The sequence below is a fragment of the Salmo trutta genome, chromosome 14 (assembly GCF_901001165.1).
Source record: "Salmo trutta chromosome 14, fSalTru1.1, whole genome shotgun sequence".
NCBI classification, from domain to species: Eukaryota; Metazoa; Chordata; class Actinopteri; order Salmoniformes; family Salmonidae; genus Salmo; species Salmo trutta.
In genome coordinates this window covers 40209680-40236637 of record NC_042970.1, presented here as the reverse complement: position 1 = coordinate 40236637, position 26958 = coordinate 40209680, and the positions used below count along the sequence as shown (strand labels likewise).

The following is a 26958-nucleotide window of genomic DNA, read 5'->3' as shown; positions in this document are numbered from 1 at the left end:
TTAAGGGGTCTGAATACTTTCCGAATGCATTGTAAGCCAAATATCTGTACACATTTCCTATCTTTTCATTCAAAATCTTTCTCTCAAGCCGCCAGTTTTGGTTATAGACCACACGTCGGGTACATGGACCCATAGAGATGTATAAAGGGCACACTTGTCACTAGAAGGAAGAGATCAATGGCAAAGATCAGATGTGCGCCCTCTATACATTTATATGGACAGCAGCTGTCATGATTTCTCCGCCTGTTCGAGAACTAAATGAGGAAACGAGTCGAGATCGGATCATGGAAACACGCGCCCAGTAGAGAGATGATTCTGAAAGTAACGCACGAGTTTGACAAAATCATAATATTACCCAGTTTGAAAAAGTAACATTACTTAACTCCATTACTCATAAAATAATCTGATTACCTTGCACGTTACTTTTGTAACGCTTTACCCCCAACACTGCATGCATGTGCATAAAAGTGTTAGAACACAACAAAGTCTGTGCATCACTCACTTAGAAACCTAAATGTAATGCAGGTTTTGTGCAGGAATGGACAGAAACAACAAACACTACATCTGAGGTGCAATGGCAATGCAAGACTCATCAGGAATACTAATTTATGGTGGTATATTACTTGTTTTACAAGTTACTACGGACTATAGGTTGGCAATGCCTTGGATGCTTCACAGTCCTCTTAAAATCTACTCTTTTGCATGTATTTAATCCAAACAAAATCTCTCCCATTACTATGTCCAAGTCCCACCATTGGTCCTTAATCCACAGTGGGGTTAAAAAAGATATTGCTACTGGGACTCTCCCATTTTTGTCAGGTGAGGCATGTCAATATCCCTTGCTGAAAAACAGAAACTTAAACACTCTTGCCCCACCTTAAAAATCTCTGTGTGCTTTAAATTTGGATTATTATATAGTGTTTAGCTTGTGTAGATTTTTAAAAGTAAAGTGATAAAGAGAGAGAATGTTGAGTTCCTCTGAGTTCAAGTGAATTAAACAAAGTTATCCCTCAAATCCAAATCTGAAATAAATAGTTGCTCTCCTGCTCCAAAATCCTCAGAGGACTGCAAGTATTTTGTCTAGTTATGTCCAGCATGGGCTGTATGTTCCCGACCATGTCCTTGGCATCATTATTATTACAGTCATTATGTCACACTGATGGGATCTCCTCACGTCAGGTTCCAGAGAGATCTTCGGGAGGGTTCCGTGTTTCTGACAGGTCAGTTTCCCTCTCTTCTCTCCATGCATTAAAACAGTAGTGAGATCACAGTATTCCAAGTGTGCTGAGGTTCTGTAAATCCCGGTCTGTGGAGAATATGACATCAAATATAACATTCAACTTCCCTTGGTCTGGTAATAAAGATACCCCTTTCAGTCTTGTGAGGATGTTATTAGCCAGGGTGTCTGATGCCATCTTGTGTGTAGTCCATAGTAGTCCCAGCAGGCATTAGGGTCGAATGGACAGATGGGAAGAGAAGGCAGCCCATCGTGAAAATCCCTGGCGTTCCAAGCAGCGTTTTCTCTCTCAAACCACTGAGGGGAAATGATAAGATAAAAAAAAGTTTCAGAAAATAAGGAAATGAAAACAACCCATTTCGAAGAAACTTCCATGATGACAATGTGGTATGGAGACTTGGAAGTCAAGCTCAAAGTCACTCTACGTTCTACTCAATGCACATAAGGTCTGGGCATGATTCCATGACAATTGTCTGATCCCTCTTTTAAAACGAGAGATCAGTTTCCAACAATTGTATGTATAACCTCAGATCAGGACTACAAAAAAAACACTATCCCACCAAACAGAGCTAGAGTCTATAGTCTAGAACATCTAAAATAGGATTGACAACAAAACACAGCTCCAATGGTACCTTCTGAATAAGGGACGTGATCTGACAGTGGACAAAGTATAAACAGAAAAAGTCATTAAATTAAATCAGAAAAGTAGCTAATAATCTAAAATTATGTTTCAGAAGAAGTCTACATTTCTACATGATATATGAAACTTACACGAGGGGGCAGAAGTTAAGGAAATATTGGTCCTGGGTTTGCATAAGCATCGGATAGACCCATAGCATGCCACTGCTGGTTAAGAGAGAACACTGTATTTACTGAGTCTTTCAAGCATCTAACTACAGTATCTATCGAGGAAAGTACTTTATTATTTGATTGACATTGCGGTCTGGGTGTGATCATGTTATTAATGTGCACTTCCCAAAAAACACGAGTCAAGAACATTCAAAGTTCATATAGGGTGAGGTCGAGTACAGTAGTAAGCATATCTTTGAAAAGATTCACTGTAACTAATAGATCTAAAGAGAACCCTGTTCTGATATGGTCAAGACTGTATTTTGCTGTCTTTATGATCTCAGCGTAGTGTTCTCATAACCCTTTAGAAGAGCTAGAGTAGCTCCCCAAGTGAGATCTACATGTCAATGGATGTCAAGGACAGGAAACATCAATTAGCTACAACAGTGTCAGCAACACCTCAATGGTTCCTATACATTAGGTCTGACAGCATGAGCCTCTAATAACGTCACGATCAAACCAGATGGGTCCTAAAGGCACAGCGAAAAGCTTCAGTATGCTTCAGCAGCTAGGACACAGTAGGCCATTAAACCTACCTTAAGGGCTCATAGCTACCTTCTCCAGTCGATTACAAAAATACCCCTTACCGATTATCATAATTAGAACCCCTGGGGTGTATTCTTTGTACCGTTTCTGTTGCAAAACAGTGTACTCCAAACAGAAAAATTTTTGCAACAAAAACGAGAGTTTCTGTTGGACAAATTCAGGTAGGTCCCTACCATTTCGTTCCGCTTGCTTCCTTTTGGTTTCCATTGCAAGATGTAATGAATACACCCCTGTAGTTTCCAATTTCAAACTTGATGATAGTTTGGAATGTGAAATGTAGACAAACTAGGCAAAAGTTAAAAAGGAAGTCTGTACCACTTTCAGAGTGACAGCAGGGACCTCGGCCCTTCAGCCTACTGCCTGGTTTCTCTGGGGCACAGTGGAGTCTGTGCCTCCGCCCCAAACCGTCCCGCCTCCACCAGCAACTGGGAGAGAGGACATGTTTCAATTACAGGTCAACACATTCATTAACCTCTATAAAGACTATCAGTATAACTGCAGGGTTTAATCTTACTTTATGAACAAACTCATGGTAGCATGGGCAGCATACCCAATCAAGTATGTAGGTTCAGTGAACGGGCAGTGTCATGGTGACATTTCTGTTCACTTGTGTTCTTCCAATTGACCAGAATCAAGATATAACATGATGTACTTACTGTAAAAGTGTACAGAGCAGCATCGTCAAGACACAGCCAATCACACACAGCACTAGCGCCGTGGCAACTGTCTGTTGCCTGTGATTGGTGGCCACCACGGCTAGCAGGTCGGCGTGCTCGCATCGCATCCCTACAAAGCCTTGGTGACACCTGTCCAACATGGAAAGGAGAAAGGACATCAGACATGGACTTGATCCTTCATGGGTGTTTGACAAATTCACAGACTCCATTTGGAATGGAGAGACCACAGCAATAAATAACATCTATAAATATATTGTTGAAGTAGAATTAGTAGGCCTAAGTTTTAGAAATATTAGGTAGTAGTGAAGTTCAGTCTGCAAAACTATTCTGCATCAGATAAACAACCACACAATACCCTTCGTATTATGAACATGCCAAAAAAAGGGTCTCAAGGATTCACTACTAAAAAGCTATTTAGTAAAGGGTTTAGGTCAAATACCCTAATCATGGAAGGAGTTCTCTACTCTGCTCAGTCAGATAGAAGTGAACTGCCGCTCTCTAATTCCATAAGCCAGTGCAATTTGCATCATGCTTAGACCAGCTCTATGAACTGCAGCGAATCCGTGTACAAACAGAGCACTGGCAGGAACCGATCCTAAACACATATTGTTCTGAGGAGTGTGAAAGAGCTGTTCAACCGTCAGTCACAGACATTAGAACTGGGTGGGTTACCCTCGATAACTCCTAATAACTGGAGACGGACCACTCAAAATAGAATAATTAGGACATATGCAATGTTGTGACTGCACACCAGCAAGGACAGGTCACAAGTTCATGACTATCGAATAACAATTTCCCATACAGACAGAGTTACACAATGATTCATTGGATATTGAAATAATGACGACTGTGGGACGAGAGAGAGAGAGATCCTTGCATTTTCTGCACCACAGGACAGGAAGTTGAACTTACACACATGCAGGCGTCTCCTCCAGAATCAGGAAACGACAGGTGCCATGGAAACAGAAGTGGCTGTGCGAGTCAGGACAGTCATCGAAGTGTGATCGAACAGCTGCTGCCACAAACTCTGAGTCAGAGACAGGAGATACATATGGACATTTTTCAAGGCCCTGAGGCAGAGGAAACTTACAGGGATTCAGAAAGTATTCACACCCTTGACTTTTTCCACATTTTGTTGTCTTACAGCCTGAATTTAAAATTGATTACATTTGTCACTGGCCTACAGACAATACCCCATAATGTCAAAGTAGAATTATGTTTTAGACATTTTTACAAATTCATTTAATAAACTGAAAAGCTTGAGTCAGTAAGTATTCAACCCCTTTGTTATGGCAGGCCTAAATAAGTTCAGGAGTAAAAATGTTCTTACCAAGTCACATAATAAAGTTGCATGGACTCACTCTGTGTGCAATAATAGTGTTTAACATGATTTTTGACTACCTCAGCCCTGTACCCCACACATACAATTATCTGTGAGATCCCTCAGTCGAGCAGTGAATTTCAAACACAGATTCAACCACAAAGACCAGGGAGGTTTTCCAATGCTTTGCAAAGGGCACCTATTGGTTGATGGGTAAAAAGCAAACATTGACTATCCCTCTGAGCATGGTGAAGTTATTAATTATACTTTGGATGGTGTATCAAAACACCCAGTCACAACAAAAATGTAGGCGTCCTTCCTAACTCAGTTGCCGGAGGGGAAGGAAACCGCTCAGGGATTTCACCATGATGCCAATAGTGACTTTAAAACAGTTACAGAGTTTAACGGTTGTAATAGGAGAAAACTGAGGATGGATCAACAACATTGTAGTTACTCCACAATGCTAACTTAATTGACAGAGTGAAAAGAAGGAAGTACAGAATAAAAAATATTCCAAAACATGCATCCAGTTTGCAACAAGGCACTAAAGTAATACAAAGATAAATTGACAAAGCAATTAACACTTTGTATTCAGGACAAAAAGTAATATTTGGGGAAAATCCAATACAACACATTACTGAGTACCACTCTCCATATTTTCAAGCATAGTGGTGGCTGCATCATGTTATGGGTATGCTTGTAATCGTTAAGGACTAGTGGGGGGGGGGGGGGGGGGTTTCAGGATAAATAAAAAAACTTCAAAGAGCTAAAGACAGGCAAAATCCTAGAGGAAAACCTGTTTCAGTCTGCTTTCTACCAGACACAGAGATGAATTCACCTTTCAGCAGGACAATACCCTAAAACACAAGGTCAAATCGACACTGGAGTTGATTATCAAGACACTGAATGTTCCTGAGTGGCCGAGTTACAGTTTTGACTTAAATCTGCTTGAAAACCTATGGCAAGACTTGAAAATGGTCGTCTAGCAATGATCAACCAATTTGACAGAGCTTTAAGAATTCAAAATAAAATAAATGGGCAAATATTGTACAATCCAGATGTGCAATACTCCTAGAGACTTACCCACAAAGACTCAGCTGTAATGCTTCCAAAGGTGATTCTAACATGTATTGACTCAGGGGTGTGAATACTTATGTAAATACGTTATTTTGGTATTTCATTTTCAATAAATTATCAACACTTTCGAAAAACCTATTTTCACTTTGTCATTATTGGGTAATGTGTGTAGATGGATTAAATACATGTTTCTCACCCATTTTGAATTCAGGCTGTAACACAACAAAATATGGAATAAGTCAAGGGGAATGAATACTTTCTGAAGGCACTGTACTTCTTTTGTTACCTCTGAGTGACTTGGGTTTTGTCATGGCTAATGTCAGGGACAAGGCCCTCCGAGGGACAACCATGCATTAAGATGTGTCGCATGCAAAGGGACAAGTTAAACCCCAATCAAATCCCCAGTGCCACGACACAGCAAACAACAAGTCTGTCCATCATCAAACCCATTAGATGTCTGGAGAAAGCACATCCCTGAAGCCAAGGAGTAAAATCCTCACCCTTTTCATTCCAGGGCTTTGTCTGAAAAGATACCCGTCAAATCCTTGCTTCCTCCTTTAATTTCTGAATTACTCTCAAAGTGCATTTGAGGAGAAGATCAAAAAGGTCCCTTCTTCAGACCTCTCCTCCATTGAGCTTTGAGAGGACTTCAGGAAATAAGGACAGAGGAGGCAAGGATTTGACAGCTTGTAACCTTTTCAGACACAGCCCCCCCCATCCCTCTCCTGCCTCTTTCCTTTACATCCAATCAAACGTGATTTATTATGGACAAACGATGCTGGAATAACAGAATGAATCTCCTGAAATAAATGAACATTGGAATGAGCTGAAGGGGTCAAGACTCAGGAGGTACACAGTAACCAAATGACAGAGTCTGGATGAATTTCTTACTCATCAACTCTACAATGAGTTCCAAATTCCAACTGGACTGGCCCAAACAAAAGTTTGAGTATCTTTTCTCAGGCAGCCAAAACAGATGCCACAATGTGACATTCAGAGAAAGAGGGAGTGAGTAAGAGAGAGAGAGGGAGGATGAACAGAGAGATGGACGGTTGCATTACAGCCGACCGTCACACACTCCATTCCATTGGTAAATGGCCGGTTGGATTCCAGCCTACATGCATTGTCCCTTCTCCTCTCCCTCTTTCAGAGCCTGTAAAAAGCTCTCTGTTCTCCCCTTAGGTATCTGCCCCAGCTACTCCTCAGCCCCTCTGGCAGCATCCCAAATGGCCCCCTATGGTCAAAATGCCATTAGGGCATTTCTGGATTTTGTGGTGACTCACAGATAATGACTGAAATGTGATAGGTGGTCGCCTGGGAATGAAGCTACAGGATTTTTATTTTAGCGTTGTTTGACGTCTGCCACACTGGCTACTTTCTATCCAAACAGAGGACTAGATTCATATAAAAATTTGACTAATTCATTCATGTGCAGCACAATGTCTGTATGTGTCCACTTTTGTAAGGCATTTTATGTAGCCATCTGACTCTTCACTAGAGAAGCCTTGAATTAACTTTGGCACCAGTCAATGAGTCTGAAGAGGTGAAAGATTCTCTGGGGCACCCTGTAGAGAGGTTTTGTAGAGGCATTCATATTTAGACTGTCAGTCACCTGAAGAGACACACATACACACACGAACACACACACACTTACTTTTAACTGGGAGGTTGGTTGTAGTAATGGTGCTGGTAGTGGTAGAAAAGATCATAATGTTTACAGTGGTAGTAGTCACAGGAGGGGTGGTGGTCGTAGTAGAATTAGTAGCAATAGTAGAATTATCCTGTCCGGTTCCATAGGTAAACAGGGACCCTGTTAAAAGAAACAGATGAAATGCTTAGGGATACAAATCGGTACTGATTTTAAATCATGATCAGATAAAGAAACTGTTGGGACATTGCAGAAGATCCCACTAGGCCTGGGGTTCCTAAACTTTTCCACTCAGGCACCCCCTTCCAGTATTGTATTGGGGAACATCCCCCCTGCAATTCTACGAGTTTTGTCAATGGTGCAGAGAAAATATTGCAGTTTTAAAGCTAATTTCCTTGCAATTCTATACATTTTGCCATGTCTAATGCATAGGCGGTTGGTGGCACCTTAATTAGGGAGGACAGGCTTGTTGTAATGGCTGGAGTGGAATAGTATCAAATACATGGGTTCCATCTAAAACGACGTTGGAGGTGGCTTAGAGTAGAGAAATTAACATAACATTCTCTGGCAACACCTCTGGTGGACATTCCTGCAGTCAGCATGCCAATTGCACGCCCCCTCAAAACTTGAGACATCTGTGGCATTGTGTTGTGTGACAAAACTGCACATTTTAGAGTGGCATTTTACTGTCCCCAGCACAAGGTGCACCTGTGTAATGATCATGCCGCTTAATCAGCTTCTTGATATGCCACACCTGTCAGATGAATGGATTATCTTGGCAAAGGAGAAATGCTCACTAAAAGGGATGTAAACAAATGTGTACACAACATTTGAGAGAAATAAGGTTTTTGTGCATATGGAAAATGTATGAGATTTTTTATTTTATCTCATGAAACATGGGACCAACACTTTACATGTTGCATTTATATTTTTGTTCAGTATAATTATTACATTTTTGGGGGGTACCTAACAGCTCTCGTCCAAAGTGACTTAGTTGACTGAATCAGAGAAACAAGCTGTCTACAAATGACTTGTTGCTCTTAAAATAGAACTCATTTCCCAACTCATGGATCCCAATATTAATGATGTCCCCACTGATCAACCAGAGTCCTATTCAGTAGAGAGAAACTGACTGAAATGAAGGTACTACCTAAGAACACAGATTTTTGTTTTCCGTTGCCAAATCACTATATGTTAACATATCAGACTTACTTAACTTAAACCTCTTGGCCCCCTTGGGAGCATAGGGTGTCCACCTGACTCTTCTGTGCGAGGGCTTTTGCCTCTTGCCAGGAGATCTTAACCAAATATTGCACTGAAATGGTGTTATATCTTATTTCTAGTTCTTGGCCTTAATTAGCCACTTTCCCTTTTTCTGTTGCATTGGGCCCATTGAGGGTTGAATCCTGAGGCATGTGCTGTACTCATAACTCACACACAACTTTCCCATTTGTCATGATGTTTGGATTTCCTCTTACCAGCTTGTGTTGCGTATTTCAAGAATGACAATGGGATGAAAGGATGGACACACTACAATGGGTCTGTAATGGGACTAAGCTGGGATAGTCTTAATATAGACAGATCCCGGAGAGCCATCACACAATTAGAATTCTGAAAGGCAGCCAATGAGAGACGAGATTCAGTGATGTGGAGATATCAGACAATGACAATGAAAGTGCTGAGTATCAAATTAGAGCTTCATTCTCCAGTTCAATTCAAATAATGGTTGAAAACACACTGCTCATATAACACAGGTTAATCAGTGTCAGGTGGTTATGAAGGAGATGAGAACCACTGAGCATTTCATCAGCCAGTCAATGAGTGACGTCCCTGATGTTGCTAAGGACTCTGAGTGTGACAAGGTACAAAGCCCAGAGAGAGAGACGGTGGATGAATGCTGTGTCAAGGCAGGCTGCGTCACAAATGGCACCCTATTCTGTGCATAGTGCACTACTTTTGACAAGAGGGTAAGGTCAATTTGAATTGAATCACTTTTTGACAGCACCCCTTTCGATTTGAACGAAACCTTCCATACATATTTTCCCATTGTAGAAGTGCTCAGAAAGTGACTTTTTGAACATGAATGCGAAAACATTCAAGGAGATAGAAGGTGCTCAAAGTTCACCCATGTTGCATACCCCACCATACCCTGAGACATCCATGTCTTCATCACTGGAAAATATAAAATGGTTGTGATTGATATCATTTAAAAGCTTGCAAACAGGGTTGTCAATGTATTTTATCATTTCTGTGAAAATGTACTTTCTTTTAAAAAAAAGTTTTATTTAAAAACGCCTAAACTCAGATGTTTTTCATATTCACATATGTTGTATCTTAGACCCTATTTTACATCATCTATGGTTTTTGTGTTGTGCTGGCTATCGTTTGAGACACAACATGCTCTTGAATACAGGGTCAGTGTCATGTTGTGGCTGATAAATGTACTAAAATGGGAATAAAATTGAAATATTTGGAGGTCCACACATCAGAGAATATTGACTTGAATGGGAATATGTGTTGTTTTAAATTCAAACTGTCAATCCTCCATAGAAAACGTATCGAAATCATAGAAATATAGATAGAATAGACATGACAATTTAAGTTGACATTCGACGGCGGGTGGACCGGCAGCCATCTTTGTGGTAGTAATTAGAAGTTATAATTACATTTCAATGAAGTAGCAGCTAAATTGCAGTGATCTTAAGGGAAATCAATTTTTTATGATTGAAATGACACCCACACTGTATTCAAGAGCATGTTGTGTCTCAACCGATGGCGGGCACAACACAAAAACCTCAGATGTTGTGAAATATGGTCTAAGCTGCAACATATGTGAACCTTTTTTTCTCAATAAATAATAAAATAGTTTGACAACACTGTTTGTAAGATTTTAAATGTAAGCTTTTGTAAGTTATCAAACTCAACCGTTAATCTTTTCCAGTGATGAAGACGTGGATGTTTCAGGGTATGGTGGGGTAGGCATAATGGGTCAACTTTGAACACCTTTATCTATTGAATGTTTTGGCATTCAGGTCCAAAAAGTAGCTTTCTGACCACTTCTTCCGTGGGCAAACATGTATGGAAGGTTTTGTTTAAATCAAAAGGAATGCTGTCAAACAGTGTCTGAATTCAAATGGATTTACCCCAGAGACCTACGAGCCCTGGTCAAAAGATGTGCACATTGCAGGACAGGGTTTCTCAAACTCGGTCCTGGGTGCCGCCACCCGACAAAACTACACTTGACCTACACTTCCCGAGTTAAGCTTACACACAGGTGTTTGCCGGATGCTTGATAGCACAGGTGATTGCCTCTTGTCTTCCGTAAACAAACGCTGTGACATGGAGATATGGCACACTACCCTAACCCTATTCAAGGTGTGTATCAATTTAACCTTTTAAAAAATATATATTATTACTTCTCGCTGATATGAAAGGAAAGGGTCCTTATGCTTCCAAAACCATACTGCAAGTGACGCGTGTTAATGTTTCGATTAAGCGTCGGGGCTCTTAGCAAAACTCCCTGTACAGAAGACCAATGACTTAGGCATAATGTAATGGAACTGTAAATCGTGATCAAGGGAATAGGGTACCATTTGGGACGCATAAAGTGACTGACCAGCCAATAACAGTAAGAGGGTCAAGTATCACCTGCTAAAAGGATGAGGCCATTAGAAATCTATGAATAGGTCTGCACTGGCAGCATACGCACGCTACATAAAACATCAATGGTGGCTCATTGGTACCATCTTTGTTTCTCATAGAAATATCACTGAGCAGCCTGACAATGGTTATAATTCACAAATTGGAGTCATATACAATCAAAACTGTAAACCGGACTTCCTGCGTAAGAGTAGGGTAGGCTAGCCTATAGTCCTGGGGTTCTCAGCTTTCACCTTTCTGATGCTCACTAAAATAATGCTCTTCTTTAAAATGTGATAAATTGGGGAAATTGAGGTTACTGATTACATTCTATAATTCAATGATTCGTTTTCCCGCGCTTTTTCATGGAAACCTTAGTCACTGAGGCCCGCGTGGGTCCCCTGGTTGCGGCTTAATTTATAAGAAGAAAGGTCCACAGACGCAAACCCTATTAGGACATAATGACATTTCCCCTTCTGGTATAGCCTATTCCAATTCACTAACCCCCCCATACAACATTTTACAATCATTCCCACTTTCTGCCACTTCGCTTGTAGTCTTTCAAATATTTTACCAACTGTGTTTGTTTTTTCTTCTTCATAGAACTCACCAGTAATGAGAAAGATCACATCCCAGAATGCCCGATTCATCATGAAGGTTGTATGTTTGTCAAGGTAATCCTCCGAAATGCTAGTGTTCTTTGCTCAAGTCTATAAACATTTGTATATGCTCGCATAGGTCAGTCAGGAGAGAGAAATGTGTTTGTATAAAATAAAGTAAATCCTTCTTCCATCACAAAACTCCTTCCGCGTATCTTAGGCTATAGGCTACTGACAGTCTTCAGAAATTTCGCAAAAAAATGCAAGTGCGTCGCTATTCCGCAACTTGATTAATTTCCAGTGCCATGTGCAAGATGAGTTTCCTTGTCTGATATATCATTAATTTAACGTAACAAGTCTTCAAATACGTTGTTTCGATTAATTTCTCTTCAGTTTAAACGGATAAGTTTAGTCCAAGCGCTAAACAATTCCACTCTCCTCCACAGTCTAAATAAACGCTCTCACACATAATCCTTTCAATGGTTTCCCCTGAGGAGGGAGGGAGAGAGAAATCAATATTGCTCACTTCTAGTTGCCTAAAATAGCTTGTTTTTAGGGAATGTTGTAGAATTACTCTCATCACAGGAATTTCATTATGATAACTCAATCTTCAAGTTACCAGCTTTCATATTTCAATTTGTGGTGGCTTTCATATGAGCAGTGCCTGTATAGCCTAGGTCTAGTGCACCCATATGTGGGTGTACTGATGGACTATCCAGAATTCATGCATACTTCATATTGCTCAATTTTGTAGGCCTGATTATGCCTGCCTAGGGCAATTACAGTTTCACAAATCAGCATAAAACATAAAAGGATGATGAGCAATCACTCCCTTTATGTTGATCCAACAACACCCATGGATCTCATTCCAAAATCATCGCATTCCAAAATCATGGGCAATTATATGGAGTTGTTCCCCCTTTGCTGCTATAACAGCCTCCTCTCTTCTGGGAAGGAATTCCACTACATGTTGGAAAATTGAGGTGGAAATGTGCTTCCCTTCAGCCACAAGAGCAAGAGTTTGCTCTGATATTGGGCGATTAGGCCTGGCTTGCAGCCAGAGTTCCAATTCATCCCAAAGGTGTTTGATGGGGTTGAGGTCAGGGCTCTGTGCAGGCCAGTCAAGTTCTTCCACACCGATCTCGACAAACCGTTTCTGTATGGACCTTGCTTTGTGCACGGGGCATTGTCATGCTGGAACAGGAAAGGGCCTTCTCCAAACTGTTGCCACAAATTTGGAATCACAGAATCGTCTAGAATACCATTGTATGCTGTAGCATTAAGACTTCCCTTCACTGGAACTAAGTGGCCTAGCCCGACCCATTATTCCTCTTCCACCAAACTTAACAGTTGGCACTATGCATTGGGGCAGGTAGCATTCTCCTGGCATCCGCCAAACCCAGATTCATCCGTCGGACTGCCAGATGGTGAAGCATGATTCATCACTCCAGAGAACATGTTTTCATGGCTCAGAGTCCAATGGCGTTGAGCTTTACACCACTCCAGCCGACGCTTGGCATTGCTCGTGGTGATCTTAGGCTTGTGTGCGGCTGCTCGGCCATGGAAACCCATTTCATCTCCAGACGAATAATTATTGTGCTGACGTTGCTTCCAAAGGTAGATTGGAACTCGGTAGTGAGTGTTGCAACCAAGGTCAGACCATTTTTATGCGCTACGTGCTTCAGCACTCGGTGGTCCTGTTCTGAGAGCTTGTGTGGCCTACCACTTCACGACTGAGCCATTGTTGCTCCTAGACGTTTCCACTTCACAATAACAGCACTTATAGTTGACCGGGGCAGCTCTAACAGGGCAAACATTTGATGAACTGACTTGTTGGAAAGGTGGCATCCTATGACAGTGCCACATTGAAAGTCACTGAGCTCTTCAGTAAGGCCATTCTACTTCCAGTGTTTGTCTATGGAGATTGCATGGCTGTGTGTGTAGACTGAAGAAGGCTGTAAAGCCGAAACGTCTGTGTACGCTATCCCTGATGCAGTAAAAAAAACTACATTTTATGCAACATATTTTTGACAGCAAACCCATTATAACTCTTCATTTTTCTAAATGTGTGGCTTTTACGCACGAGCCAAGCTTTTGGGAGAGCGCAATGGTTCTCTTTTGCTCGATTTTATGCACCTGTCAGCAATGGGTGTGGCTGGGGTGTCCACATACTTTTGTATATAAAGTGTACATTTAATTTACCACCAGGAAGTTAATGAGAGAACAGCTAAAAACCCATTCAGTCCATGATGGGCTAATCAATTAAAAGTTGAATGTGTTCAAGGCAGGCAAGAATAAATAGTACACTATAGTGGCCAAGAGTGACCACAAAAAAATGATAGTGAAAATTAAACTTAAAATTAGATGAAGGCTTACATCTAACTAGGAGTAATTTCATACTAGATTTAAAGTTTTGTGCAACATGATTAATAGATAAACCTTGATTTAACACAGTTTAAGAGTTAATTCATGTTGGTGCAACCCACCCTAGTATTTTACAACTGTGTTGTGTCTTGGAAGTATTGTATTGAAGACTCAACCTATGGAGTGATTTATAGGCTTACAATTCAGCACCATCTGCTGGCTAGACAGCGACATTTGAAGAGGCTGATCATGGTAGCCAATGACGAATGATGATAGTATATGCCTCAATTCCATTTGGTGACGTACAGGCTACACAAGCGTCAACATGTCATAAATTGATGTCAATTGGACATTTGCGCAAGAACGTGCGTTTGAAGTAAAGATGCAGCCCCGTAATGAGAGTATAGGCTATCGGTCTGGTTTGAGCATGACTCCAGACATGGTCCAGCATTTGTAAATCGACAGACAGCATGACGTTATCGGACGTTGGCGACTGGACGAGAGCAAGCAAGCTGCACGCACCTGTAATGTTCGTTGTCGCTACACGGCCTGAAAGTTGATTTCCAGAAAGACTGGGCAGATATTCTGCACAGACGTTGCATATAATAATAAACTGCTATACAAACATTTTGTAGACTTATGATGTTGCAATGTTGTGAGAACGATATGAGACAAATTCCACAGTATAGGTAAATGACTCGAGCGAGGTGACAGGTGAATAGCCTAGTGCCATTACGTATTTGATCTGAGGCAACAGCCCACTGGGCACACACTGGTTGATTCAATGTTTTTTCCACGTCAGTTGAACCAGCGTGGAGTACATGTTGAATTTACGTCTCTGCCCAGTGGGAGGCGATCCATATTCCATATCTGAGGTATTGTATAGAGAATAACAACGTATTGCATGAGACCTACAGTAGGATAACACCCACATTAAGGTCAACGTTATACATAAACTTGACATTTCATATAATGGTTAAACATTCCCTTAACATAACAGGAGTTGGGTATCACACGAAACGTGACACACACACGTGCAGGGGGAGTGGATACTGTACTTATACAGTATTTCAGTTGGTTGGGGAGTTCGGTGATGTCCACAGTCCTGCGCTCTGCGTCCTGGCAACCTGTATGATTCAAGGATTTTGCAAAGATTTGAATAGGTCTGCTGTTATATTTTTACTTAAAAATACAAAATATAATTTTCGACTCGTCATGTCTCATGTTGGAGTGGATAAGAAGGTACAGTCATTTTGGTTTTATTTCGTAATAGGCTATATTTGTTTTTATGGACCGTGTAATTTAGTTTGGTGTCGCGTTAAACTTATTTTAGCAAAATGCACTTTTTTCCCCATGTGAAAATAATGATAGTCACAGAAATGCATTAGAAAAATGTAATATGTGTACGTGTTTTTTTGTTTATTGACATTTATCCAGTTAGTCAGACTATTCTGACTATTGGCATGTTCTTATTTTCGTGCACAGTTGTTCCCATTGCATACTTTTCGAATAGTACCTGAAAACATAGGACTGGGGGCGTAACACAGTGTTTCTCCTAATTCTCTTATGTAAATCAATACTCTGTGGCTAAGTACTTTGCACTATTGTACATCTCCAATATTTATTAAAGTGAACAACCTATCATTGCTGTTTCTTTTTTATTAATACTTGTTTGTACTGACAGGGCAATGATCTAAACTTGATGTTAATGGTGACGTCATGTGCCATTGGAGGCACTCTTCAGTATGGCTACAACCTTGCCATAATGAACGCACCCACCATAGTAAGGTTATTTTGACACACCTGTGTGTGTGTGTGTGTCTGTGTGTCTACGTGCCTGTGTGTGTGTGTTTTTGGACCCCAGGAAGAGTATCTGCTGCTTCTTCTAAAGCTAATGGGGATCCAATTAAACAAATACAATCTGTGTGTGTGTGTGTGTGTGTGTGTGTGTGTGTGTGTGTGCGCACATGCTCACGTGAGTGTATTTGATCACACTTGACCTTTCCTTTCAGTTCATTCAGAACTTTGTTAACGAGACATTTCGGGAGCGCTGGGACGTGCAGCTGAAGAACTACCAGGTCACTCTGGTCTGGACTTGCATTGTGTCCATCTACTCCCTGGGGGGGCTGGCCGGAGCTCTTATAGCTGGACCCATGAGCATAACTTTTGGACGGTAATAATGTATTGCTGTATATCTGGATCCATGATCATAACCTTTGGAAGGTAATGTCATCAATGTCAAGGCAATGTCAATGTCAGATATTGACACAAGGATGTGCGCTAATCTTGGTATATGGCCCTCACTGAAAAGCTTACTATGTGCTTTACAATTCAATATTACCAGGGATCTATCAGTGATATGTCTCAAAGAGAAATGTTTAGTGACTGATGAGCAAATTGTCATCTGTTTATGGGTCAGATGTAAAAGGGGGTTGCATCAAAGAGAGCATAGACACAGTATCGCTGAAGACAGCAAGGCTACTTTATGTTTTCTCTTCACAGTGGAGTCAGTCAATGAACAATGTGGTGGTGTTTATGTTTCTCAAGGCTGAAAGAGCACACTGAACCTTGCAGGCTGGCGCCAGGGCATATATGATATCTGGACAGAGAGTAGTATTTGCATAAATGTAATTATAACATCATTACTAAAGTATAAGTTAATTGATACTCAAGATTTACTTGGATTTACTCGTCTCCACTATATTCTACTCTACTAGTCTCCACTCTACTTTATTCATCTCCACTACTCTATTCATCTCCACTCTATTCTACTCTACTAGTCTCCACTACTTTATTCATCTCCATTCTACTCTATTAATCTCCACTCTATTCTACTATACTCACCTCCACTCAACTCTACTCTACTTGTCTCCACTCTATTCTATTATACACTACACTACTAAATTCTACTCTACACTACTCTATTAAATTGTACTATACTCTACACTGCTCTACTATATTCTACTTTACTGTACACTCCACTAATCTACTAAATTCTACTCTACTTGTCTTCACTCTATTCTTCTCGTCTCCACTCTACTCATCTCCACTCTATTCTACTCTACTTGTCTCCACTCTACTTTATTCTACTCTACTCTATTCTACTCTACTTGTCTCCACTCTACTCTATTCTACTCTACTCTATTCTACTCTACTTGTCTCCACTCTACTCTATTCTGCTCTACTGTACTCTACTAAATTCTACTCTACAATATTCTACTAAATTCTACTCGTCTCCACTCTATTCTATTCTATTAAATTCGACTCTACTCTACACTACTCCACTATATTCTACTCTAACCCCCTTGTGTTGCTCCCACAGGAAGAAGACTATGCTGTTGAATAATATCTTCTTGATGCTGAGTTCACTCCTAGCGTTGACCAGCAGAGCTGCCAAGTCTTTTGAGATGATCATCATCTCGAGGGTCCTGGTTGGAATCAATGCTGGTATCTACTGTATATTCAACCAGAGGGTTCTCAAATGGGGGTTCTCATGTCATCAATCCATGCTCATTGTGCAACTGACTGCATTGCTTGTACATTGTGTATAGAGAAAGAACGTGTAATACTGGTTGTATGTTTGTTGCTGTCTTAGGTCTTTAAATGTCAATGACATGTACATTGTAGATATAGATAATACTGTAATTGTACAGCTGTTTGTCTTATGTTTGATGCAAGAAACTGAAACCACAGACAGTAGAGAAATGATCTACTCCTTTCACAGGGATCAGTATGAATGTGCAACCCATGTATTTTGGTGAGAGTGCTCCCAAGCACCTGCGAGGGGCTGCTTCCCTGTCGTCAGCTATCTTCACAGCGTTTGGAGTGGTGTTAGGACAGGTCGTGGGCCTCAGGTAGGACACATACAATACACCGACACATAAAACAAAGACAAACATCCAAGCAGGGCATTCAGAGGCTACCAAATCAGCCTGCAATTTAGTGTTACTTACACATAAATCTAGCACTACAATGGATTGTGTGATTTGTTTGGGGAAATAATTGCAGATGTAAACTTTGTTTTAATTAAGTCAGTATTTCATTTGATGGTGTCATATGTTTCCAGGGAGATCTTGGGCAGTGAGCCCTGTTGGCAATACCTACTGGCCAGTAATGCCATCCCAGGCCTCATCCAGCTCCTCACTCTCCCCTGGTTCCCAGAAAGCCCTCGATACCTCCTCATAGACCGGGGGGACAAGGAAGCCTGTATCAATGGTAGGTAGGAGGAGAGCCAAACCATGGTCCACGTTGTTCTGTTCCTCTTGTATGCGAGTTAAAGAGATATACAGTAAAAGCATGAGCAGGTTATTTTGATGTTCATTGTGCCGCCTCTGCGTCAACAGGGATGGGTAGTGTTTAAATCTTATATATGTGTCTGTGTACTTTGCCATCATTTGTATTTCCAAAATCCATTTTGCCCGTCCACGTGTATGTGTCTGTGTGTGCGTGTGTTAGCTCTGAGGCGTCTGCGTGGCTGTGAGGTCCAGAGATCAGAGTTGGATGAGATCCTCCAGGAGCAGGCTGAGGCTAAAGGCCTGAGGCCCAGCAGACCCTGGGAGCTGTTCGCTGACCGTAATGTGCGCTGGCAGGTGATCTCTATCATCACTCTCAGCAGCGCCATGCAGCTCTGTGGCAACGACTCCGTGAGTTACTACAAAACTCGGAAATAAGAACTTAGAACTAAAACGTAGAATTTTAAATAACTGTATTTTTCAGTTAGTAGTAGTGTATTAAGTAGGCCACATGTGTCGCATAAAATCACAAATAATATCTGTGGTGAATGATGACGCAATGTCCTTTTATTATTAATTTACCCTCTTACAAATGATGTAAGAAGCAGACTCCTGCCAGTAGACTTCTTATTGTTATTGTAAGCATGGTTTCTCCCCACAGTTATTGGGTTTCTCAGATGTTTGGTTTTGAGTAAGCAGGGTTTTGGTTCTCTCTGGTCCTGGGGTTTCTGACTGAGAACTCTCTCTCTCTCTAGGATCAAAGTTACCTACCTCTAAAGAACACCATTGTTCTGACAGTAGAACATACCCAGCTCAGATACAATTTTGGCCACAGTGTTCCTGACCCCTCCTTCTCACAGCAAACTTGATTAGAAATGTGATATCAGCTATCAATATTTCATACTGTGTGTCGACGGGTTTACATTTCCTTGTTAAAAATGCATGCTGGTGATGATGACATGTGGTTGTACTTTACAGTTGTAATGCTGCGAGAGTTAGGGAGGAGTACATAACTTAAGGTTACTTCCGTAACGCCAGTTCTCTGATAAGAGTGGGGTGTCTCACATTGGTATTCGCGGGATAAGGGGTGTGCCAGCGCAAAGGACAGAGAGCAGTGTGCGTCTTTTGTGGGTTAGTGAGCATCTCGGGGACTCGATCCAGCAACCTTTCGGTTACTGGCCCAACGCTCTAACCAGTAGGCTACCTGCAGTAGCTAGGCGTGTGACGCTAGCTACCACCGAAGACTTGGAGCGAGTAGAAAAAGGTGAAGCATGAATTCTACTCAAAGCAAAAACTTTACTTTTGGACAGTACTCAAAACTAGAGCCTTGAAGCTGAGGTCCTACGTTCGGCAGCGTAAAGCTCACGGTTCATTGGAGAACAGTTAAGCAGGGAGACAGGGATGAAGTCGTGCTGAGGAGAGCTTAGAGAGTGAGAATGACCAGAGGGCGGGGCCGTGACAACTTATAATGAGTAGGGTCTCTCCTCATTCGCTACGCAACCTGTCTGTCTGCGACAAACATCGTGAGAGTGGACCTTCTGTAGTGATTTGCTTATCCAGCGAATCCCAATGTGAGACACCAAACAATTATTTGAAAGAGAGCAGGTTGTTTGTATTTCAGATAGGGTTTAATGAAGAGGTGTAGTCAGTCCAAGGCCATGCCAAGTTAATAGTGCTGCTGCAGTCTCTTAGTTGCCTTCACGCTACGTCTCACAGTCCCTAACTGATGACTGTGTAATTACAGTACCTTTCTTCAGGGGATTATTTAGACCAGGGGGCTGGCAGCTGGAAGCCTTAGGGAGAGAGCTGACTGGGTATTAGAGCAGTAATATGCTAAATGCTTTGCGGCTGAATCAGCTTATCAACAACACAATTTCAATTTGGTCATTTGATGTAATGATTTGAAATGCTCCGTCAGTCTGTCAGTACTCTGTCAGTACACGATAAGGACGGGACTCTTTTTTATGAAAAACGATAGAAAAAGTATCGTTTCATTCAAAAAATCATCATAACTGAAACAGCAGCCACTGTGCTCTGTCAGTACGCTTACTGTATGTACAGTGTATGTGATGTTCTCTTTTTCACTCCAACAGATCTACTTCTATGCGTACTATGTGTTTAAAGAGTCCGGGATCTCTCCGGATATGATCCAGTATATCACCATATGCACTGGTACATGTGAATTCACAGCCTGTATAATATGTGTGAGTATTCCTGAGTAATAATGTGGCTGTTGTGTAACTAACTAACCACCCCAGAGGCAAGTAGGGATTGTTCTCTCTCTCTCTCGCTCTCTCGCTCGCTCTCTCTCTCTCTCTCTCTCTCTCTCTCTCTCTCGTTAAATCCTTAATCCAGACCTTTGAAAAAGTTGCTCTGTAAGAAAAGTTACATTTCAAAATTGTTCCTGCATTCTGAGAGCTGTTAAAGTGCTTTTCTAGGCGTTATGTTTGGATTAGAATGTATTTTCACACAAGGCTAAAAACAAATGCTCACCTCAGTGTAACCAGAGACGTAATAGAAGATGAAACACCTCTCTTTTGCGTCTATGGCTAACCTCAGGGCTGACAATTATATGATTTGAATTTACATTGTAATGTTTGCATCCTCCTCAGAACCTGCTGATTGAGCGACAGGGCAGGAAGATTCTTTTGATGGGAGGCTACGTTTTAATGACAGTCTGGGCCATTGTCTTCACCATAGCTCTGTGCTTTGAGGTATTCTATCTTCTTATGTCATCCTCTTCCCCTGTCAATGTAAGAAAATAAAAGTGCGAGTGGAAATCAAAAGGTGATCTGAAACTAGATGATGGAGATACGTGGCTGAAATGCCATGTCCTAGTCATGTCCCAGTCTCTAATTTCATTGGTTTTATTGACCTTTGGGACTCTATTACTTCTGAAGGGCGTACGTACTCATCCTAATGGAAGGATAGCAGTCTGACTTGGTTCATCTGCGTTACAGTCATGCTTGGGTTGCTGTGTACCAGTCAGAAAAGTAAACATACCCTTTTGAACCCACTGTTGTTTATTCCTCTTCGTGTTGTGACAACACATCACTCTATCCACTAGGAGGGGTAATTCTACTTTGTGCTTTGCATGTGTAGGTGCAGCGGGTGGTTGGATAGGTATAGTCAGGTACAGTTGTACGATCTTAATTTGATCACTCTTGTTGCTGAGAATTTTCCTGCACAGCAGAAAATGCAAACTTGTAGTGTATTCAAGGTTTCAAAAGGCTTCTAAAGTTTGTAATTTCCACTTTCAAATGTCAGACTTGATTTGCCCTAATGAAAAATGTATCAACCCCTACAAAAAATGATAATCCACATCATAATTCACATTTCCTCTTGCTGCAGGATTATTTCCCTGCTGTAGAAAACTGTCTCAATTAAGATTCTACATCTGTAAGGCGTCAGGGCACTCTTAAAAAGCCCACTCAATCAGTGGTATTATGTGGTGCTGATTTGAATTAACATTGATTTAGCTCAATTCTTTTTGGACCAGTGATTACCTCAGCCTTTGGTCTGCAAGAAAGTCCGATCTTTTCAATTTTACTGATATTGATTCAGCAAGATAGAACTGAGTTGTCAGGAAAATTACTTTCTTTTTTATATATATTTTTTAACTTGGCGTTCTGCATTAGCATCGAATAGTCCCCGTGATATGCAACTTTTCAGGGAAGTTAGGAACCAATATACACAGGCAGTTAGGAAAGCTAAGGCTAGCTTTTTCAAGCAGAAATTTGCATCCTGTAGCACAAACTCAAAAAAGTTCTGGGACACTGTAAAGTCCATGGAGAATAAGAGCAGCCCCTCCCAGCTGCCCACTGCACTGAGTCTAGGAAACACTGTCACCACCGATAAATCCACTATAATTGAGAATTTCAATAACCATTTTTCTACGTCTGGCCATGCTTTCCACCTGGCTACCCCTACCCCGATCAGCAGCCCTGCACCCCCCACAGCAACTCGCCCAAGCCTCCCCCATTTCTCCTTCACCCAAATCCAGATAGCTGATGTTCTGAAAGAGATGCAAAATCTGGACCCCCTACAAATCAGCCGGGCTAGACAATCTGGACCCTCTCTTTCTAAAATTATCTGCCGAAATTGTTGCAACCCATATTACTAGCCTGTTCAACCTCTCTTTCGTATCGTCTGAGATTCCCAAAGATTGGAAAGTTGCCATGGCCATCCCCCTCTTCAAAGGGGGAGACAATCTAGACCCAAACTGCCACAGACCTATATCTATCCTACCCTGCCTTTCTAAGGTCTTTGAAAGCCAAGTTAACAAACAGATTACCGACCATTTCGAATCCCACCGTACCTTCTCCGCTATGCAATCTAGTATCAGAGCTGGTCATGGGTGCACCTCAGCCACGCTCAAAGTCCTAAACGATATCATAACCTCCATCAACAAGAGACATTACTGTGCAGCCGTATTCATTGACCTGGCCAAGGCTTTCGACTCTGTCAATCACCACATTCTTATCGGCAGACTCAACAGCCTTGGTTTCTCAAATGATTGCCTCGCCTGGTTCACCAACTACTTCTCTGATAGAGTTCAGTGTGTCAAATCGGAGGGCCTGTTGTCCGGACCTCTGGCAGTCTATGGGTGTGCCACAGGGTTCAATTCTCAGGCCGACTCTCTTCTCTGTATACATCAATGATGTCGCTCTTGCTGCTGGTGATTCTCTGATCCACCTCTACGCAGACGACACCATTCTGTATACCTCTGGCCCTTCTTTGGACACTGTGTTAACTAACCTCCAGATGAGCTTCAATGCCATACAACTCTCCTTCCGTAGCCTCCAACTGCTCTTAAATGCAAGTAAAACTAAATGCATGCTCTTCAACCGATCGCTGCCCGCACCTGACCGCCCGTCCAGCATCACTACTCTGGACGGTTCTGACATAGAATAGGTGGACAAATACCTAGGTGTCAGGTTTTACTGTAAACTCTCCTTCCAGACTCAAATTAAGCATCTCCAATCCAAAATGAAATCTAGAATCGGCTTCCTATTTCGCAACAAAGCATCCTTCACTCATGCTGCCAAACATACCCTCGTAGAACTGACCATCCTACCGATCCTCGACTTCGGCGATGTCATTTACAAAATAGCCTCCAACACTCTACTCAACAAATTGGATGCAGTCTATCACAGTGCCATCCGTTTTGTCACCAAAGCCCCATATACTACCCACCTCTGCGACCTGTACTCTCTCGTTGGCTGGCCCTCGCTTCATACTCTCCGCCAAACCCACTGGCTCCAGGTCATCTACAAGTCTCTGCTAGGTAAAGCCCCGCCTTATCTCAGCTCACTGGTCACCATAGCAGCACCCACCCGTAGCACGCGCTCCAGCATGTATATCTCGCTGGTCACCCCCAAAGCCAATTCTTCCTTTGGCTGCCTTTCCTTCCAGTTCTCTGCTGCCAATGACTGGAACGAATTTCAAAAATCACTGAAGCTGGAGACTCATATCTCCCTCACTAGCTTTAAGCACCAGCTGTCAGAGCAGCTCACAGATCACTGCACCTGTACATAGCCCATCTGTAAATAGCCCATCCAACTACCTCATCCCCATACTGTATTTATTTATTTATTTATCTTGCTCCTTTGCACCCCAGTATCTCTACTTGCACATTCATCTTCTGCACATCTACCATTCCAGTGATTAATTGTTATATTGTAATTACTTCGCCACCATGGCCTATTTATTGCCTTTACCTCCCTTATCCTACATAATTTGCACACACTGCATATAGACTTTTTCTACTGTATTATTGACTGTATGTTTGTGTATTCCATGTGTAACTCTGTGTTGTATGTGTTGTTGTATGTGTCAAATTGCTTATCTTTATCTTGGCCAGGTCGCAATTGTAAATGACAACTTGTTCTCAACTAGCCTACCTGGTTAAATAAAGGTGAAATAAATTTTAAAAACTTGCTAAATCATATATTTTTGACTTGATAACTAAGTTCTTTGTTTTACTGTAACAGCACAAGGTGGAGTGGATGCCTTACTTGAGTATGGCCTGTATCTTCACCTATATACTCAGCTTTGGCATGGGCCCAGGTGAGCCAGTCTCTTCCTTTCAATAGCTTAAATATTAATATTTAGCGTTAATATTATTAGACCAGTCAGTTAGAAATACTAGCTCATATTGAAGGGAATTACATTGGCATTTAAGTATTTTATCCTACACGCAGTTGATAGTTTGAGCATCTGTAGATCATATATAAGGGTCTGTCCAAATAAAGTGTGATATAATTTCATTTCAACTATGGCTGTAAGGATGACAAATGTATTTTTCCTTGGGGATTAATAAAGTACACTCATCTCATAATTGAATGTTCATGGGAAATGATCTACAGTAGGGTGACGGCATTGGGTACGGTCTGTGTGTATCTTTGCCTACAGCTGGAGTGACAGGGGTCCTCCCTACAGAGATCTTTAGCCAGACTGCCCGTCCAGCAGCCTACATGATAGCTGGCTCAATGATGTGGATCAACCTTTTCATTATGGGGATGATCTTTCCGTTCCTGGTGGTGAGTGAAAAACACACACACACACACGGCTCCTGAGTGGCGCAGCGGTCTAAGGCACTGCATCTCAGTGCTAGAGGCATCACTACAGACCCTAGTTCGATTCCAGGCTTTATCACAACCGGCAGTGATTGGGAGTCCCTTAGGGCGGCGCACAATTGGCCCAGCGTCGTTAGGGTTTGGCTGGGGTAGGTCGTCATTGTAAATAAGAATTTGTTTTTAACTGACTTGCCTAGTTAAATAAAGGTTAATTAAATAAAAACGCACACACACCAACAGGGTCATTCTACTAAACGAGTGCCTTTTGCGTCACTTTGATATAAGTAGAAATTGTGCAAAAATATTGCATTTTAAAAGCTTGTTATATCAAATAAGTGATGCTTCAAATAGACCACATGGAAAAATCTATAAATCAACCCTGTTAACAATAAATACAATAGACAAGATATAAATGTTTTAACTATATAAACATTTGGGTGAAGCTTGCATTCAATTGCCCCTCTCTGTTGCACACAACAAGCTTCCAGCCCCCCTGTCACATGGGGATTTATGTATGATTTAAGATGAAGTCGTCAACCCTGTTACGGTCAACCCTGTTACGGTCAACCCTGTTACTTTAGTAGGCACTTACTATAGTCATTTTTTAACTGAATCTCTTGAGATGGGGTAAACATGTTTTTATTAAGTTGAACATGTGCTCTTTATGACAAAAGGTTAAAATTAGATGAAATTTTAAAAAAAATCATCAAGTTCCAATACTCAAAAGGCAACTAATTGGTGGAACGACCCCCCCCCCCCCCACACACACACATTCAAACACACACACTGACACGTTTTTGTTGTTCTCTCTCTCTGCAGAGTGAGCTGGGTGAGTTCTGCTTTGTCCCATTCGCTGCTGTCTGTTTCCTGTCTGCTCTGTACGTGGGCCTGGTTCTGCCAGAGACCAAAGGGAAGACCCTCTCAGCCATCGCCAACGAGTTCCACAAACTCAACTATAGGGGCCAGGACAAGCAGGGTCTACCAGCCCCTCAGGCACAGTATCAGCTGGGAGAGGTCTGCCACTCCACTGCCCTGTAGGCCTACTGCTCTCCTACCTATGACCTACGACCTCTACTATTGACCACAGTACTATTTAAGGTTAATTAATTAACCTTAATTAACCAGGAGATCCAATTGAGGTCAGAATACCTTTTTCCCACTGGAAACCAGGTTTTCCATCGTCTTGGGTTTGAAAAAAGCATTCAAAGATGGTGTATTCCCTTTCATTAAAATGAAAGTACAGTAAGTCAATTTTCGGCAATAAACTCTTGGAGAGAATAATTATTGTTTTGAGCACAGAGATCCCATTACAGTTATAATATGTAATTATGTACTATTGAGTGGCTTGAGTGAAAGCCTTATGTACAGAGGGGTGTTAAGGGATGGACTGTCTTTACTTTGAAAGTTGTTCATTTTAATAATGTGCCTTTGGCATCAAGTAGTGTGCACTTTTAGTCTACCAGTACAGAAGAAAATGCAATGTTCTGGGTCCCATATCTTGAAAGGGTGAATGTAATACACATAAATCTTTAATGGTGAATTCCATATACACTGATCAGTGAAGTTATTTTTTATTTTTAGGACCAATATTTATCAAATCACTGTGAGCCTGTTTATGCCATATCAATCACATATTGCCTTGTGATGAAAATGAAGAAAGTATATTCAAATCAAATTTGGATCATTTGTTTATTTTTGCTGTCCAAGTCAAATGCACATTTCAACTGCTGTTACATGTGTCATAGGGTTATCATACAGATATGGTGGATGATATTGTAACAAGGTAAAACCAAAGGTATCTAAGCTACTGTATGTTGAGAGTATTATACTGTATTTATAGATCATCTCAGATCAAACTATATTATCAAATAATCAACTTGTTTTGAACAGTATGTCATATATTTCATTGTTTGGAATAGATTGTGATCATAAACAAATAAGACCATGTAATGTATCTATGTGAAATACAGTGCCTTCGGAAAGTATTCAGACCCCTTGACTTTTTCCACATTTTGTTATGTTACAGCCTTATTATAAAATGGATTAAAAAATTTTTTGAAATCCTCAGCAATCTACACACAATACCCCCATAATGACAAAGCTGTTTTTCAACATTTTTGCAAGTATATTAAAAATAAAAAGCTGTAATACCTTATTTATGTAAGTATTCATACCCTTTGCTATGAGACCT

At 41.3% G+C, this 26958-nt stretch overlaps 2 protein-coding genes across 5 annotated transcripts; one reads left to right on the top strand and one right to left on the bottom strand.

Annotated features, from left to right (window-relative positions):
• LOC115208075 (protransforming growth factor alpha-like) lies at positions 1 to 12113 on the bottom strand. The gene is made up of 6 exons (XM_029775842.1): positions 11605 to 12113; positions 7362 to 7517; positions 4222 to 4336; positions 3289 to 3438; positions 2948 to 3057; positions 1 to 1534 (listed from the first exon to the last, which is right to left on the bottom strand). The coding sequence occupies exons 1-6, from the start codon at positions 11645 to 11647 to the stop codon at positions 1527 to 1529; spliced, it is 582 nt and encodes a 193-aa protein (XP_029631702.1). The 5' UTR covers positions 11648 to 12113; the 3' UTR covers positions 1 to 1526.
• slc2a11a (solute carrier family 2 member 11a) lies at positions 10641 to 26752 on the top strand. 4 transcript variants are annotated; one of them, XM_029775839.1, is made up of 13 exons: positions 10641 to 10730; positions 11598 to 11668; positions 15642 to 15740; positions 15970 to 16130; positions 17280 to 17404; positions 17682 to 17811; positions 18024 to 18172; positions 18413 to 18600; positions 20283 to 20393; positions 20802 to 20903; positions 24183 to 24258; positions 24604 to 24731; positions 25587 to 26752. In XM_029775839.1, exons 1-13 carry the CDS (start codon positions 10703 to 10705, stop codon positions 25803 to 25805), a joined length of 1587 nt encoding a protein of 528 aa, XP_029631699.1. In that variant the 5' UTR covers positions 10641 to 10702; the 3' UTR covers positions 25806 to 26752. The 4 variants fall into 4 exon arrangements, with proteins under 4 accessions (XP_029631699.1, XP_029631701.1, XP_029631700.1 ...); XM_029775841.1 differs by lacking the exon at positions 10641 to 10730 and adding an exon at positions 11390 to 11473; XM_029775840.1 differs by lacking the exons at positions 10641 to 10730; positions 11598 to 11668 and adding an exon at positions 14654 to 14832.
• The last annotated feature ends 206 nt before the right edge of the window (positions 26753 to 26958 follow it).

Bases quoted from the DNA above. Each gene is read 5' to 3' on its own strand.
- slc2a11a (XM_029775838.1), top strand. From the start codon at position 15,089: ATGATTCAAGGATTTTGCAAAGATTTGAATAGGTCTGCTGTTATATTT. The intron at 15,200-15,641 runs GTACAGTCATTT...TTGTACTGACAG, and splicing joins ATGTTGGAGTGGATAAGAAG to GGCAATGATCTAAACTTGAT. The intron at 24,732-25,586 runs GTGAGTGAAAAA...CTCTCTCTGCAG, and splicing joins TGATCTTTCCGTTCCTGGTG to AGTGAGCTGGGTGAGTTCTG.
- LOC115208075 (XM_029775842.1), bottom strand. From the start codon at position 11,647: ATGATGAATCGGGCATTCTGGGATGTGATCTTTCTCATTACTG. The intron at 4,337-7,361 runs GTAAGTGTGTGT...TCTCTGACTCAG, and splicing joins AACCAACCTCCCAGTTAAAA to AGTTTGTGGCAGCAGCTGTT. The intron at 3,439-4,221 runs GTAAGTTCAACT...CATGTTGGACAG, and splicing joins GAGGAGACGCCTGCATGTGT to GTGTCACCAAGGCTTTGTAG.